Below are 15744 nucleotides of genomic sequence, written 5' to 3' on the forward strand. Positions count from 1 at the left end.
AACACCAACAATGTATAAGTCTGTATAAAGGGTCATGTTGTTTCAACAATACTTTGTGGTAGGATCAGTTCATTTGTTAGTTTTGGCCTTTTCATGGGATTTGCTGATGACAAGAAAAATAGAATATCAACAGCCTTATCCTTTAATCCTCATTCCTTTAGCAATTGTGAAGTGAGACTAAAGGTGGTAAACAGCCATCATCGGTAACTCCAGATTTCCTTTGAACAGCTAGCTAGCTACTGGTTAAACTTTCCTGCCAAATATGTGATTCAGGATAAGAAGACAAATAGAAACACTACCACGTAAAGCTAGGAAAATGTCTCTTTGATGTGCATTAATCATTAGTTATTAGTTATTTCTTGTTGATTATATGGTAGCTGCTTTTACTTTTTTACTACATAATACTAATGATAAATGCTTTTGATAGCAATGGAATCCCATGAAAAACACTGGATATCAAGATCAAATATAAATGGGTTAAGAATGGTGACTGCGCTGTCAACATACTGGCATTTCGTGGGATCTTGAACCGCTCGATCATCTCCTCCCTCTTGCGGTCGTCGGGGAAGGAGGGGCTTGACTCCGACCCGATGGGGAGTTGGGAGATTCCAAACAGAGCCATGATACCGTTACTGCACAATGCTCGAGAGAGGGTGACGAATGTAGCTTTGGTAGAGATGCTGCTCCTCAGTCCTCTCGTCATCTGGGGAAAAGTTTAAATTTGAAACTTGATTTCTGAAACTTTTAATTGTATTTGTCATGTAATTTGAGGCATCATGTAATACCAGCTGGGAGCCCTCAATAAAACATTTAAAACAAACCTTAGCAGAACAATTTAAAGTTGTTTGAGTATGGTCACAGGAATATTTTTGAGTACTGAAGCATTTGCCTTTCTTATTTTTGTTATAGTATAGTTTCACACAAACATACACACACACAAATACATTAAGGGTAAAGCACTGTATAGTATATAGTAAAGACTACACACTTCATTAAATTCGTTGTTGGACACCAGGTTGAGGTCATTGATGGAGAGCAGGTAGTTTTGCAGCTGACTGATGGCAGGAAGAAACGTGTTCATCATGTTGGTTAGAACCTTAGCCACCTGAAGCATGAGTCCCACCAGGCTCTGCATGTCTTCAGACAACACCATCTGAAAGAAAGAAAACATGTTTCTATAGTCAGTTTAATTCAATTTTATTTGTATAGTGCCAATTTATAACAAAAGTTATTTCAGGACACTTTTCAAGTAAAGTAGGACAGTATCCTATAGTTTTATTTATAAGTGCATTTTTTATGTTTCCAAAGATCACATTTCCTTTGTCGTGCATTGCTTTATCTTGCAGATCTCTTTTAAACCTAAAGGTTGTATGTCGTGGAAAACAGCAACAAAGTGCTCTTTCACCAATTTGGATAAAAGTGATTAAACAGCAGAGGTTATTCCTCATAATGAAAAAATGCCTTTCTAAGAATATCCCACAGTCACAGTTTCACTTTTTGTTTTCGAGCATATTGCAGCATTTGGCATTTTGCTTCTTCTCTGTCCTTGTTGTCACTTTATTCTTCCTCTCAGTCTAGATTAAAAGAATTTGGTTGATTTAGTCAAGGTAATAAGATACATAAAAAAGCAGTTTCAGCATATATATTAAATGTATTTTATTAAATTACTTTAGAGGCTATTATTAACCATTGCTAGTCTCTGTTGGTCAAATAGTTTTCGGTTCTTATTTTAACTGTGCACACTTTTAGAGTAGAGCTAAATTACCAGGAAACAATATGCTACAATAAAATTCAACAAAGCAGCTAAAGATGTCTTTCCAACACTTAGCCTAACTATATACTGTCTTACTTTACTGGTAAATCCGATATTTACTCTCCTTTTAGCTCCGTTTTGGCCTTCACCGACTCCTGAGGGAAATATCAGCCTCTTGGCAGGCGGCATACAGTGGGGCCTACCACTGCCCACTATGTGTGTAAACTATGCTAACAGAAGTAAAATGAACTCAAACAGTGAAGTTGCAAACCGTAAAACCAAAACCATGAGCTGAAACGTACTAAAAAGAGATGAGGGCAACTAATATACTTCGGGTTTATGCCCACGCAAGTGATGCTTTTTACATTATAGTTAGTCATTTGATCCTTTGAGCTTTAAATACAGCTGGGAATCAAGCAATCAATAATGAAAGACATTGTTTTTGCATTGAAATTATGTTGCAAATATATCGTTGCTAAGTAGGAGTATGTACATCTGTAGGTGATGAAATTAGATTAGAACCAAAAGGCATGTCAAAAACCCCAATTAGGACAAAGAAACAACAAACAGAGAAAATGTTGAAATAAAACAGAGGCCTATTAAATAAACCTGCTGGTATGCTTTTTTAAATCACTGTATCTAGGTAACTAGAGCTGCTCTACACCTACAAGTGTTTTACAAGTGTCATATCAATACATATATACGTATAAATATGGATGGTTTATTGGAGTTTTTGGGATGGACAGTGGTTGTTTTCTTAGATCAAATGGAAAAACAGTCTTTTTTTTATGTATGAGGGAGACAGAGCTTTGTCTAGGGACAAAAGCATCTTTTTCTGACGTACATGTTCCTCAAACACACTGCAGCATCAAATGTGTTTTGCAACTGCCCAACAGAAACGTTTTCTTTGTGAATTCAGCCAATACAGAACAATGTGCAATCATCAAACTCTCTTATTCTTTGATTGTTGTTTTTTTCTTTTAAAGTGGCGAAAAAAGTATTAACTTCAGAAGAAAGTGTAGCATGTTATTTTTCTTTTGATAAAAGACTGAATTCCGTCTTACTCTGTAGATGACTTTCTCCATGTTGAGATGGCGAGCCATCAGCATTGAGAAGCTGTACCACTGTTCAACAGACATGGAGCAAAAGGTCCTATAGATGGCCACGTCCGTCTCTGTCATGTTCATGAATGGTGTGGTGGAGTTGCAGTGACGCAGGTTGACCAACCAGGACAGGATCTGTTTCGAAAGCATTAAGAGAGTGTGGAAACAGTTATTACTGGCAACAGAAGCACAGGAGAAGGTAGAGAAAGTTTCTCTACCTTCTCCTTGCTGATACAAAATTAGATAGATACTGAGCCAGTGTGGCATTTTGGAATGTGGTGGGTTTGATCCCCCCCCCCTTCATTTGGTGAAAACAACTTGCTGCTCTGAATGCTTGGCAAGAATGGCGTGCAATCAAACTTACATGCTGAGACACTGGCGAAGTAACTATTTGAAATGGAAAAAACTGTGTGCATACAAGTGTCATTCAGACCTAATTGTCTTTCAAGTTGGCAATCACAGAAATGTGCTTGTTCCAATTCAAGGGAAATGTATGAGTCACATAGGTCAGCTGCTGTACGACCACATCTAGTGATATTTTACTCCCGTAATGTGTTACCACCTGCTGACAAACTATTTTTAAATGATTTTCTGTGCACTTTTTGCAACATAAACTGTGCTGTTCTAGCTAGCAAAGACTTTGAGAAGACAACCTTTTATTCCACTAAGTCGAGCGAAAATGGTCCATGTACAGTTGCTAGTCACTGACTGATTTTGATTAGGTTGTCACTTCAGTATCCATTGTACTGTAAATTCAAATTTGATTTATTTTAGCCTGATTGATACGGTATTAATAAAACCAGCTTGCTTTACAAGACACAACTCCTGTGCCATTAGTTCCTAGTTACTTTGCAGATTCTAATTATTAATACAATATGTAAATCAACTGTATTACTATAGATTAAGCTACCCAGCAGTACATAAAGTAGCTAAAATTAGCTCCAGCCTTATCAGCTGCAACATTAGTGATGCTAACACATTAATTCATCAATAATTACAGTCAAGTAATTTAATTATTCTGAAGTGGGACGTGATGCATAATGAGTACTTTTGGTACTTTGATAAGTATATTTTTATGCTAATACTGTGTACCTTTACTAACTTACTTTAAATGCACAATGTTTCCTGTATTTAAGTGATTATACACTAATGAAAACATATCTATGAATACTACATTACATTACTACCAATAGATCCTCCTACATGTTGGACCACCGGTCCTTTAAGTGAAATATCTGAGTACTTCTCCCACCACTGGGATATGGCACTGATTTAAGGGTGTAAAAGTACTTCTCTTCAAGAGAATATGTCTCATGAGAGCAACAACCTAGAAACAGACCTGGAAACCAACATTGACCTTGTTCCACACTGTTTCGTGAAGAATGTAGTAGGGTGATTTCTGTGCAATATTGCAGATGCCGAGCATTAAACTTTGTCTTTAAAATTGAGTGAGGTAGTGATTAAATGTTTGCTTGCACACTATACGCTATATGTGGGTACATAGTGAGGACATCCCTGGCTCACCACTAAATTGTTGTTTGGTAGAGTGGTTTCCAACAGGAGGTGGAGAGCCGCTGGGTCATAATCCATGTGTTGCTGAACATCCACAAAGAAGGCTGTTTTATTTCTCAGGATCTCACCGACTGTCACCACTCCTGCGAAATAAAGTGACATAAGTGCAAGCAGAAACATTTATTTATTATTATCATAATTTCTTAATATCTAGTTTCACTTCTATAATGGTTAACTATACAAAAACAGCCTGTAAAATCTCCTAAGAATTATTTTTGCTTTTAGTTGCATTTTTTTCACTACATTTTTTAAGCAGGTGTCTTATAATTATTTCTGAATGTAAAAGCATCCCAGTTGCATTCCCTGCTTTAAAATAGTTGCAACAGCTGCCTCAGGGTGGGTTCACATGTAGCTTTCTTTTCTTTTTTTTTATTGCCAGTTGCCAATACCAGTTTCATACAAAAGCTACACCTGGCTGCTGTTTGAGAGCAATTATAGACAAAGTGACAGTGGAGAAATTGGCTGCTATAATAAGGTATTATTGTTAGATAATCCAGCAACAAGCAAAATGGTGGCATCAGATACAAGTGAGCAACGGGTGGGCTGAAAAGAGCAATCTGTTGTTATGGAAACAAGGTTTTTGATCAGCTTTTTCTACTGATAGCACATCGGGCAGGGCCCTTTTGATACAAAAGTAACCACAAACCTAAATCAGAATTTTGGACAGTTTAAAACATATGTTTTGGATCACAATAACAACTGTACATTGTATATTTACCTAAATTAATATATATTCAGTCTTTAAAAATGTACAGTATGTATATCATTTTGGATATAAACTCTACTTCTTTCTTCAATCCTTTTTTCTAATTCATAATTAGACAGGCAAGAAATTGTACACAAAACAACAAAATCAGCCACAAAGAGTAGTGGGAAAAACAGGAATGAGGGGAATGTATGGTAGGTCTACTATAAACAGTGCAGTAGTGGTGCAGGAATATATAATATCATGTTGTGAAATACAGGAACTGTAAAATGTCTCACCTGGGGAGGTGATGTTAACTTGGAGAGAGCGCAGGCTGCTGGTGTTAAAGCTGAAACCTTGAGTCAACTCAGAGTTCCTGTATCCACATACACACATGCATGCAAATACACACAGAGAGAAACATAAGACACAAACAGATAAATGCACTTTTAACAAGAAATATACAAAAATATATTTCTTTAGAAGAAGCCTTGGCTCGTTTAAAAAAAAAAATGCTGCCAGGCGTGCTGCAGGCGAAATGGGCTAAGGTGAAAATTCAGTTATATCAATGCAAGGTAACATTGCTTATTGGCCCCTAACAACAACAAGAGGTAACTGCCTCATTTTGCAAACTTTAATACCCTCAAATCCTGTAAGGTGGGTTTTGTAAAGTGCAACAGCCCAGACCACTCTCTGATACTATTTAGCAAATTATACAAAAGGGATAAGAGAGGAAAATATCTAGACGATGACGAGAGCAGCTTCCTCTGTACAAACATAAACAAAAAGCCTTTAAGAAGGAGACAGTGCTGTACCAAATTGACTGGACATTGTAGGTTCTAGGGTCTCCAATGACCGCCTGGAAGATGGCATCGGTCAGAGCGGTCATGTTCATCATCAGACTCTTGACCAAGATCTGGAGGCTGGGTAGGAAAGTGTTACACAGCTGACCGGGCTCGATGGAGAGGGCCACCATCAACAGACGCACAGACTCTGTGTTCTCCAAGGTGCACACCTACAAAAACATCACTCACGTAAGCACCAGAATTTGTTTTTCAACAAATCTCAGGATCAAATATACACACCAAGATTGGTTGGTTATTCATACTGTGAGGCCCATATTTTACTAAATGGTTTATTTCAGGACTTTCAGGGTTAGAACCTGTAAAAAAGCTGCCTCACTGTGCCCCAAAAATCTATCAAACAAAATAATTTGATTAATCTGGGATTTTCTGAAACGTTTTAGTGTTGACGATTCCGTCTTTCAGCCTTTCCCATTAGGTGATTCATTATGTGCAGATTTTTTGGCACTGGCAACAAATAAGAGCTTTTGGAATTTAATCAAAAAACATATCACAATCCTTGTCAACCTACAAACTTTCAAACTGTTACCAAAGTCTAATTGGTGTTGTTGTTTTTGTCGCATAATCATGTTCATGTTGCAGCTATATTTCGCTCCAATTTGACTGCCACTACCACAGTGGGTGGTGGACACTTTCAAACGACACAGTATCATAATATTAACACACTTCTATTAAAACACTTGAAACCTGACAGGGTTTTATGACATAATGAAGTAATATGTTTCCAATTTTGATGAATGTTAAATGTTTGAAAGTGGCAGGTTCAGTGCAGAGACCTGGGATTTCAGGTGGCCAAGTTGCTGTGAGAACTGCGGATCTGTCGGGCTGATCTGGAAGAGCTCAGCGGCTGTTTGGATGGTCTGCTGCATGAGCATCAGGTTATCTGTAATGGAAGGGAGAGAGGGAAGGAGAGGGGAAAAAATGAGGGTAAGAAAGAGGTTATTAGAGTTAGACAGGAAGATGGGATGGAAAAGGGAAAAGAGGGCAATAAGGTCTGTAAGGTGACAGAATAACATGACATCCCACTGGGCTTCATTACGTCTCGCACCATTACGGGGCAGCGTCATCAGGCAGCGAACAGCAAATGATGTGCTTAAAGTGAAGCCCTGTGCGGGACTGATGGGGCCAGAGGGGCCAGCAGTACTAGATGCTGTCGTGCATTAAAACACATCTGACAAGCCCTAAGAAAGGCACCACCTCAGGCAACAAGATGTGATGACAGAATATTTAATTAGGCCAAAATTAGACAATGGTGATGTTTAATCTCAGGGTGCTCAACACCTAGAGGCCCTTGCAATTACAACAGCTCACTCTGGGTGTATGTGTGTGAAGAATATGAGTGGGGTTTCAGAAAAGTGAAGCTGCTGCTGCTTACAAAGAGATTCTGTGCACTAAAAACATTATCACACAAGCACAGACGCCAATTAAAAGGAGGTCATAGATGTCCACTTGTGTGAGTGCGAGGGGAGACGTTTAGCGAGGGCGGACGGGATAAGTGATTGAATTCTACTTTGCTAATGAGATTTAAAAAGGTGCTGAGTGGCTTTCTGCTGGAGAAGGGCCATATGGCCTTGGGCTCTTTGGGAGCTCACGTTAAGCCGATGTGAAGTCTTATTTCTCATATCTCCAGAATGAATTATGCTGCGCTATAATCATGTATACAACAACAGCATTAACAAAACGGTTTATGGTCTTCCCATGGTCCAGCAATAGCTATGAAGGTCAGAGAAAAAGGTGGCACTCTTCCATGCTGTGTCGCTGTTTAATGGTACAGGCTGACAGACTGTGCTTTTACATACATATTGTCACAGCAGGTATGCAAACACAAGCTGTAGCATCTGTGTGAGCTCTACAGTACAGCAATTAGACTAAGCATGAGTGGGAGGGATTTCACTGAGGAGTCAGTAGGTAAAGTTAATTTAGAGAAACTAAAAGGATTACGTCATTCATTTGGGGATTCTCCATTTACCTAATGAGTGCACATATCTATCTCATTACGAAGCTGCCCTCAGTCCAGCAGGCCTCTAAATGTCCAGACAGACTCTGAAAGAAGGTAGATCTGAACCGTTTAGTTACCTTGAGATTCTCTGGCAAGTGCTGTGGTTATATTCTTCAGCAATGCAGAGAATGGAAAGCCATCAGGAAGAATATGAGCAGCACTCATCAAGAGATCCATTGATGACCTGGGGAAGATTGAACAAGGACTGCTTATGAAACAGAGGCCCACAGAGTAATATAATGGTGAAAAACAAGCCAAAAAGGCAAGATTCAAAGCAGTTGTTTTTAGATGTTGGGGCAAATTCATATCTGAAGCTAAAAAGGTGCTTTCTTTTTTATCATTCCTAAATCCATGTTTGGGCTAGTGTAAATAAGACTTACATCTGAATTGCACCAGGGAGAGTGAAGAAGGTGAGCATCCCGAGGGCAGCATCAACGGTCTCTTCCCTAGAGGCATTCAAGCCCCATGGCATGTTGTTAGTAGCTCCTTTCACCACAACGTTCAGATCAGGATTGCCAAAGAACACATGGACTGTCTCCATAATTTCTGCTGTGGTAGGAGGGACCGAGATGGCTTTGAACATGGCAGGGTAGTCAATGTAGAACAGGTCTATGAAGTCATCCATGGGGTCCCTTGTAGGCATCAACGGGGCCTCACGTCTGCGCCGGTGGCCCTTCATCGTATGGTTACCGCCTGTCATTTCGTGCTGAAACATCGGATGGTGGTTCATTGGGGCCAGAAGACCACTGGTGCTTACCAGCTGCCTCAACATTGCAATTATGTTTCCTGCTAGGTCTGTAAACAGCTCCATGTTTGGTTTCATGCCCATACCCGTCTGGGTAAAAACAGACAAGAGAGGCCTGAGGATGTCATAGATTTTGGGCAGAGCCTGAGTAAGCAGGTCCAGTCCAGACGCTTCAGTGGAAGACAACCATGCAGCCATCTCGGTCAACTTCTGCACAATGAAGCTTGTGTTTTTGAATGCCAGAAATTGCTCCAACGCTTGGTAAACCATAGGCGCATCCCCGAATATTTTCATGTCAATCATCAGTTTGACAGCGTCCCTTATCATGCCAGTGACAGATGCGTCATTGATTCCAGAAAAATTTCCCCACATCATGGAGAACATGTCATCCACGGTGATGTTTGCAGAGGACAGGAGGATCATTGCTGCTTCTCCGAAGACATCCTGGGCTGAGCTGCTGTCCTGAATGAGATGGTAGTTCTCCAGGATGTGCCTCAGAGTTTTCTCTATAGGTTTAATGTAAGGCTGGAGGTAGGGAGTAACACTGAGGAGCTCGTCTGAGAGCAATTTGATGGCAGATAAACTGAAGAGGAGAAAAAATTCAATTAATGTCAAGTTATAGTCTCATGTTAAAAATATCAACATGAATAGAACAAAATTAAGTCGATTATAAGACCAAAAGAACTTGAATAAGATAATAAACTAAGGACTAATTCTCACCAACTTCTTTTATGCCATGTTTTTGATTCATTTACACAATACAAGGATTTCACAGAATTCAAATTTCTCAGTTGTGACCAGAAGTAATATTTCTTCATCATTTTGCTTTATACTTAGCAGCATAGTTTTTTCCCATTTCTTTCTCGATAATAGACCATGGAGTCTTTCCACTGTGATCAATGATCTATAACTCATGTAGTCAGACCTGATTGATTCCCTGCGATATGCAGAATGTGATCCTTATCACCATGCCTGGCTCATTATTGCAGATGGCGAATAAAGGGAAATCAATTTTAAGAGGATGTCTCAGCTAGCTGAATCATGGTTAAGCCGCTATCTGAGCAGGTCTGCCTGTTTTTTCAGACTTGCATTAAATTATTCAAGTCGAATGCAAATGTCACTCCAGTTCCTTGTGTAATTATGTATGAATCAAATTGGCCTGACTGGTGCATTGTGGATAATGTAACAACAAATGGAGTAGTAAGTTCATGTATAGGTTAGTACGGGTCTGTGTAGCGATGCAACTGACTCTTGACAAAATTAAAGGGAAATGTGCAGCAAATGTATTTGTCCACTCAGATTGTTAAATACGATGAGGCTGTAATGTTCAGTGGGTTCCGTTTTGTGATTGCAATACATTTTGCTATTATTGCTTGAACTTTGCTCATATCCTGTGGTTTCAGTGTGGTCTGGTCTGTCTGCTCTACTAAAGCGTCTACTAAAGTATGCTATAGTGGATTTATCCTCATGCATGGTGTTTTTTTTTTTTCAGCAGGCTTTGAAATAAAACTGTTCTCTTTATAATCACATAGATCTGGGATGCCATTTTCACAACAAATAACCTTTTGAAAAGCATATCATGTTAGCAATGGCATAATCTGATTGTAAGCCCAAATATTCACCTGTTTTGCAACTGCATGTCCTGGAGCTGGTTGTACCACTGATGCTGTGCCTCTGGGCTCAGTGGCTGGTCTGTCAGCGCACAGAGCTGACTGGTCAAAGTCATGATGAGGTGCTCTGTCACAACTGTGCGGTTAATGATGACTTGGTAGATAGAATGTACAATCTTAACAAGTCTGGCAGCTGTGGCATTCACAGTCACTGGTCCCACATCCATGTGCTGTGCAGACAACATACAGCAGAGATGGACTGTTAGCAGTGTGGCAGCTTTCTCTGTGTGTCAACACTGCCACCAAGTGGTGAAAATGTTAACTGTAGTTGAATAAGTGGATTTTTTGCACCAACATTCTAGCCTGATCTAATAAACAAAGTCAGAATATGCCCTTCTATCTATGTTAGTCTGCAATGTCCTATTTAATTTGGCATGCATATACTCACACTCATGTTCATGGGGGTCCCTCTATTATAGGCCTCTAAAACAGGCTGCAGGTTGATGTTGCACCACATAGCCATGGCGGCATGGCTTAATTCCGCTGCCTCTCTTACTGGCTCCCATGCATTGAGAACTTCACTGCACTCCAATGTACCATTAGCCTAGAGGGAAAGATGTAAACAAAAAGACAAATGTGTTATTGTGTTTCATAAGCATTGTTCGGAGAAAAAGGCAAAGGCAAGTGGGAAATAACATAATCTCTCTGTTCATGCATTTTACAGAGAGGCAAATAAAAGGGCAAAAGTTTCACACAGGTATTATGTTTTCTCAAAGACTGACTTCCACATACATGCTCATACATACAGCATATGTGCACACAATGTTTGCGCACAAGCAGTAAATCAACTATAGAGTCAGAAGGGTTGTAAGGTTCTCTCCAAGGTATACACATGACAAAGCACAGCACTTTAATAGTGTTCTGCTACACAACAGTATACCTTCATCATGGTATGGATTAGAGCTCATCTGATACTGATACAATACATACAATTTACTGAGGTGAGATAATATGATTAATAAACATAAAAATAACTGTAAAATGTATTTGTAGGTTTTGATCAGCAGATTAAAGTAAATTAAGTAATATTTTGACATTTTGACAAATACACCTTTTTGCTTTCCCAAAAGATGAGAAGATTGATGCCGTAAATAAGCAGCTAGTTTTCTTAACAAGTTGTGATTGTACGGCGGTAATTTGTCATTTTTACCAATTAGTTTTTCTACAAGTTAAACATATGAAATGTAACATGTTCATTGTGAGATTTTGTGCTGAGCCTGGCTAGCCCTTTCCCTGGTTTCAAGTCTTGCAAAGCTAAGCTAAACCCTGCTGGCGATACTGTAGCTTGTAAAATCATGAAAGTAGTTTCAATCTTCTCATGTATTGGCAAGAAAGGTTTTCCAAGATGTCAAACTATACCATTAAATAAAATACAAAACATACCAAATTTACCAGTTTACTAGTACAGGGGTTCCCAAACTTTCATGTCAATGAACCCACAGTAAATGAACATTACACCACAAATCCAGAATTTGAGAGGATTTTGTCTTAAAGAATCCCCTCCAAGAATTTTTTTTATTCGTAGGTTTAAAGATACTACTATTCATTCGATAATCAAACTAAGATCCCAATAAATTCTGATCATTGTAAAATTGTGATTTGTGTTGTTTTTGGCCAGTATAATTTGACTTAAGTTGATCCAATAAATGAGCCTTGCAGTAAATGCTATATTTATAAAGGCTATAATTAACACTGTCAGAGGTGATGATGTAACTTAATAGTAATTACTGAATAGACCAGACAGACCTGTCAGGTGTATCACTGCGGGTTTACAAAACGTTACACCTTTCAATATGCTGCTGTTTTGTTTGCTTGTTTTGCTTTTTGTTTTGCATGGCAACATAAATACTGATTTATCTGTGATAAGGCAATGTTGTCAGTATCAGCCTGCCAATTTGTGGCTCAGGATCTAGTTTGGGGAAGCATATGTGACAAAATCTGACAAGCACTAAAGTTGTTTCAGCTTGTCTGCGTTTTTTTCCATTACAATGTAGATCAGATGGCCTTCTATCAGTGTCACCAAAAGCAATGTTTCTTAACATTTACTTTCAGATGAGGCATAAATAATTTAAGTAACAAACTCCACCAACATCAAGTTGACAGCTGCACCCTGATAAAGTCATTCAGAGTGTTAACCAGTCATACCCACATGCTATTTGTGATCTGGTGTGAGATTGTTGTGTCAAAAGCCTTGTTGAAGGGTAAATATGCATGCAAATGCCTACGAAGGCAGGTGAAACTGACAGATTCCAAACATACAAAGAACAACACGCCCCCACGTGCTCTTACATCAGAGATAGGCATTGAAAGATTGGTATTGTTAATGGCCATAATGCATGAAGATTAATGCAACGGTACAGCTCCTTTCTACCTCCCTCTCTCTGTTTCTCTCACACACACATGCAAACATGTCCACAACAAAAGGCCAGCAAATGACTGTGATGACACTCAATGACATCAATGTGATGACATCAAGGGAGAACAGTGGCAGTCTAACCTGCTGAGCTGCCTGCATGGTGCGTTCAATGGCAAGTGGCAGTCTTTCCACGACTTCGGACAAGTTAAAATGACTGGTGTTCACAGACTGTGCAATTTCCTCCATCAGGGTCACCACTGGCATCTGTAGGCTTTGTATCAGCTCTGGAGGGGGGGGGGACACAAGTACAAAAACAGGGTATGTATATTAAACATGAAATGGTACAAGACAGGGATATCGCAATAAAGTTGCTCCCGATCCCAATCTGAGTAATATTGAGTGATACTTAGTCCCAATCCGATAGCTTAATGTTTTTTTATTATTCATAATAACAAAGCAGGCTACAAAACAGCCAAACAAAGCCTGTTTGTAATCTTTTTTGGTCTTGTCGGTGTCTTGAGGGAATTTTTCTCTCCCTTTAAATGTCTCCTACAGTGTTTCTTTCTTTGGTGGAGCCTTTGCCTGAGTTACCTGATGATCTGTATTGTGTTGAGTGTTTATTATCATCATCCATACATCTTTTGAGTGGATTACATTAATAGATTACTGTGTGGTGAATGTGCAGCTCTCCACCGCTCTCTTGTTTCTCCTCCTCCTTCCTCCGAGCTCAAGCTTCTGCACACACAGCTCATCGGAGTGGGGAAGACAGCAGAGAGAGCTGACAATGGCTGTACTATGCAAAACACCTGTGTGTTCAACTGACATGAAACAAAGGATGGGATATAACTAATTATAGCTGATACTGATCCATTAAAGAGGTACTGCACACATACTGGAGAGTTGGCCAGTTTAGAATGTGTCATGGTGTGAAAGGTGTGTTTTGCAAGGTATAACCAAGCCAAGTCAAAAGATCATCATCTGTGTTTAATATTTTATATGCACTGATCATATGAAGCAATTCTTCCTTCAGTGACTTTTGTTCCTTCTATTCTTGTCATGGCTACACAAATGTAAGACAATAGTTATTCAGTAGTGTTCTTACCAATCTCTGCTTGCATGCTGTTTACTGTATTTCCAACAGTTTTTTCAATCAGTGGAATAACAGAAGGGTCCCACATATCTGTTCCATGTATCTGCAAATAACTTGACAGCATCTTTTCAAGTCTGTGAGAAAACACATGGCATTCGGTTAAGGGCAAGAAGCAACTGAACAACAGTCTCAAGTTAAAAAAAAAAGAACTTTACTATCAACTCACACAGATGTACAAGTTATGTACACCACCAAATAATTACTAAAGTGGTAAACGTACTGGTTCCACGTGGTTTTGTTTGCCTTCCCGGTCATCATCTGCTCCAGGACTGAAGGAAGATGAGCAAAGCTCTGCAGAGATGGAGCAGCCGTCTGTGAGCCTAGACCTCCCATGACAAGAGGCCAAAGCATGCACAAGAGTTTTCCCACCTGACAATAAAAGAGCGGGAAAATAAGGAAAATAGGTTACATATTTCACATGCAGACTTCAATAATATTAAGTGCACACAACTTTGATAAATGATAAGATCATGTTTTTGTCTGCCTGTGATGCTAAATGATGCTGCACATCAATAACCTCATAACTAACTTATCTCAACACATCTGTGGTTTGCAACATGACGTTGGCCAACAGTACCAGTATCAACAGAGATTAAACTGAGATGTTTTATCCACATCTTATTTTTAATGCAATGTCATATTTAACATGCATAGACTTAAACTTAATTAAAAGGAGAAAAAAATATTAACTTCTCATACACACATGACATGTTTAAGCCTTACCTGGTCAGTAATCATGGGCAAATCTTTTAGTGATGCAGACTCAAAACTTGCCCAGAGGCTCATGTTGCCTGAAATCACAAGAAATATTGTTCACAAAGTGGACCTAAATTTCAACTATACAAACAAAATCCTCTGAGTAACGCTAGAGGTGAATGGATCTTATTTTTACAACAGACAACAAAAACACTGTTTTACTTTGATCCGCAGCTCTTTAGTTATCTCGCATTAACGCTTCAATAATGATGTGTACAATATGACCTCATCAGAGTTTGTCAAGATTCAACATGTTGTCCTCCTACAGTGACACAGGGAAGCTGACTTGCCTTGGCCAGACTCCAAGATGAAGTGAGTGATGTTAATGAGTCCAGAAATGTAGGCCTGGGCTGTGTTGTTTGGTGGCAGGAGGCTCTGGACTGTCTTCATCTCATTCAAAATTCTTAAGAAACAAAACATATCAATAGTTCACATCTGAACGTGTTTCATGAAAAGGTCATCAAGTCTCATCAGATTTCATCAAAGTATTTCAGCAATTCATGCACTCTAGCTTTCTGTTTGGCTTAAATGATCATTCTGGAACAGTGGTTGTTAATTATGGTCATTGGAAGGCAGACACCTGATGGTTATCTACTGACTATTGTTTTACGTTCCATTGACCATATGTAGGATAGTAAAACCAAAAGCACCTTGAAAACAGAGGACTGACCTCATGTTTGACCTCTTAAACACGGATGAAAAAAGTGTTTAACAAAGTCTATTTCCCTATAACATATGCACAAACAGAATGTTTGACCACAGCTGTAAACTGAAAACCGACATTATCACCTTTTAAAGTTGACATGGCAAACTTGTTAGCTTACTCGCATATCCTGCAGATTAGCATTAGCAAAATATCCAATATTCACTAGAAGCCAAACCCCTGTTGTAGATTTTTATTCTGGAGCACCATTTGAACTAGTTTATCATTTCTGATTGTGGATAGTGACTTTAAAGTGACGCTGAAAAAAAATTAAATGATTTTGTATAATTCACATTATGAATATAATATTTTTGGTTTCTGTTTGTTTCTGTATGCACATTTGTTGATGGGTATTCATTTCAAGCCTTTTTCAACTGTATAACATATTA

At 39.0% G+C, this 15744-nt stretch overlaps 1 protein-coding gene across 1 annotated transcript in view; it reads right to left on the reverse strand.

The window, feature by feature from the left end:
• abca12 (ATP-binding cassette, sub-family A (ABC1), member 12) overlaps positions 1–15744 on the reverse strand; it is a gene marked incomplete in the record, with an annotated part of 66129 nt that overhangs the window by 32556 nt on the left and 17829 nt on the right. Inside the window, 16 exon segments of the mRNA XM_035677215.1 lie at positions 508–703; positions 989–1153; positions 2818–2991; positions 4381–4511; positions 5413–5489; positions 5929–6128; positions 6753–6859; positions 8053–8159; positions 8356–9303; positions 10343–10560; positions 10779–10934; positions 12888–13030; positions 13849–13970; positions 14117–14265; positions 14620–14687; positions 14943–15055. Coding sequence (XP_035533108.1) covers positions 508–703; positions 989–1153; positions 2818–2991; positions 4381–4511; positions 5413–5489; positions 5929–6128; positions 6753–6859; positions 8053–8159; positions 8356–9303; positions 10343–10560; positions 10779–10934; positions 12888–13030; positions 13849–13970; positions 14117–14265; positions 14620–14687; positions 14943–15055 — 3074 coding nt within the window.

This window comes from Morone saxatilis, unplaced genomic scaffold, assembly GCF_004916995.1.
Source record: "Morone saxatilis isolate NCDOM2014 unplaced genomic scaffold, NCSU_SB_2.0 Contig5, whole genome shotgun sequence".
In the NCBI taxonomy this organism is placed as follows: Eukaryota; Metazoa; Chordata; class Actinopteri; family Moronidae; genus Morone; species Morone saxatilis.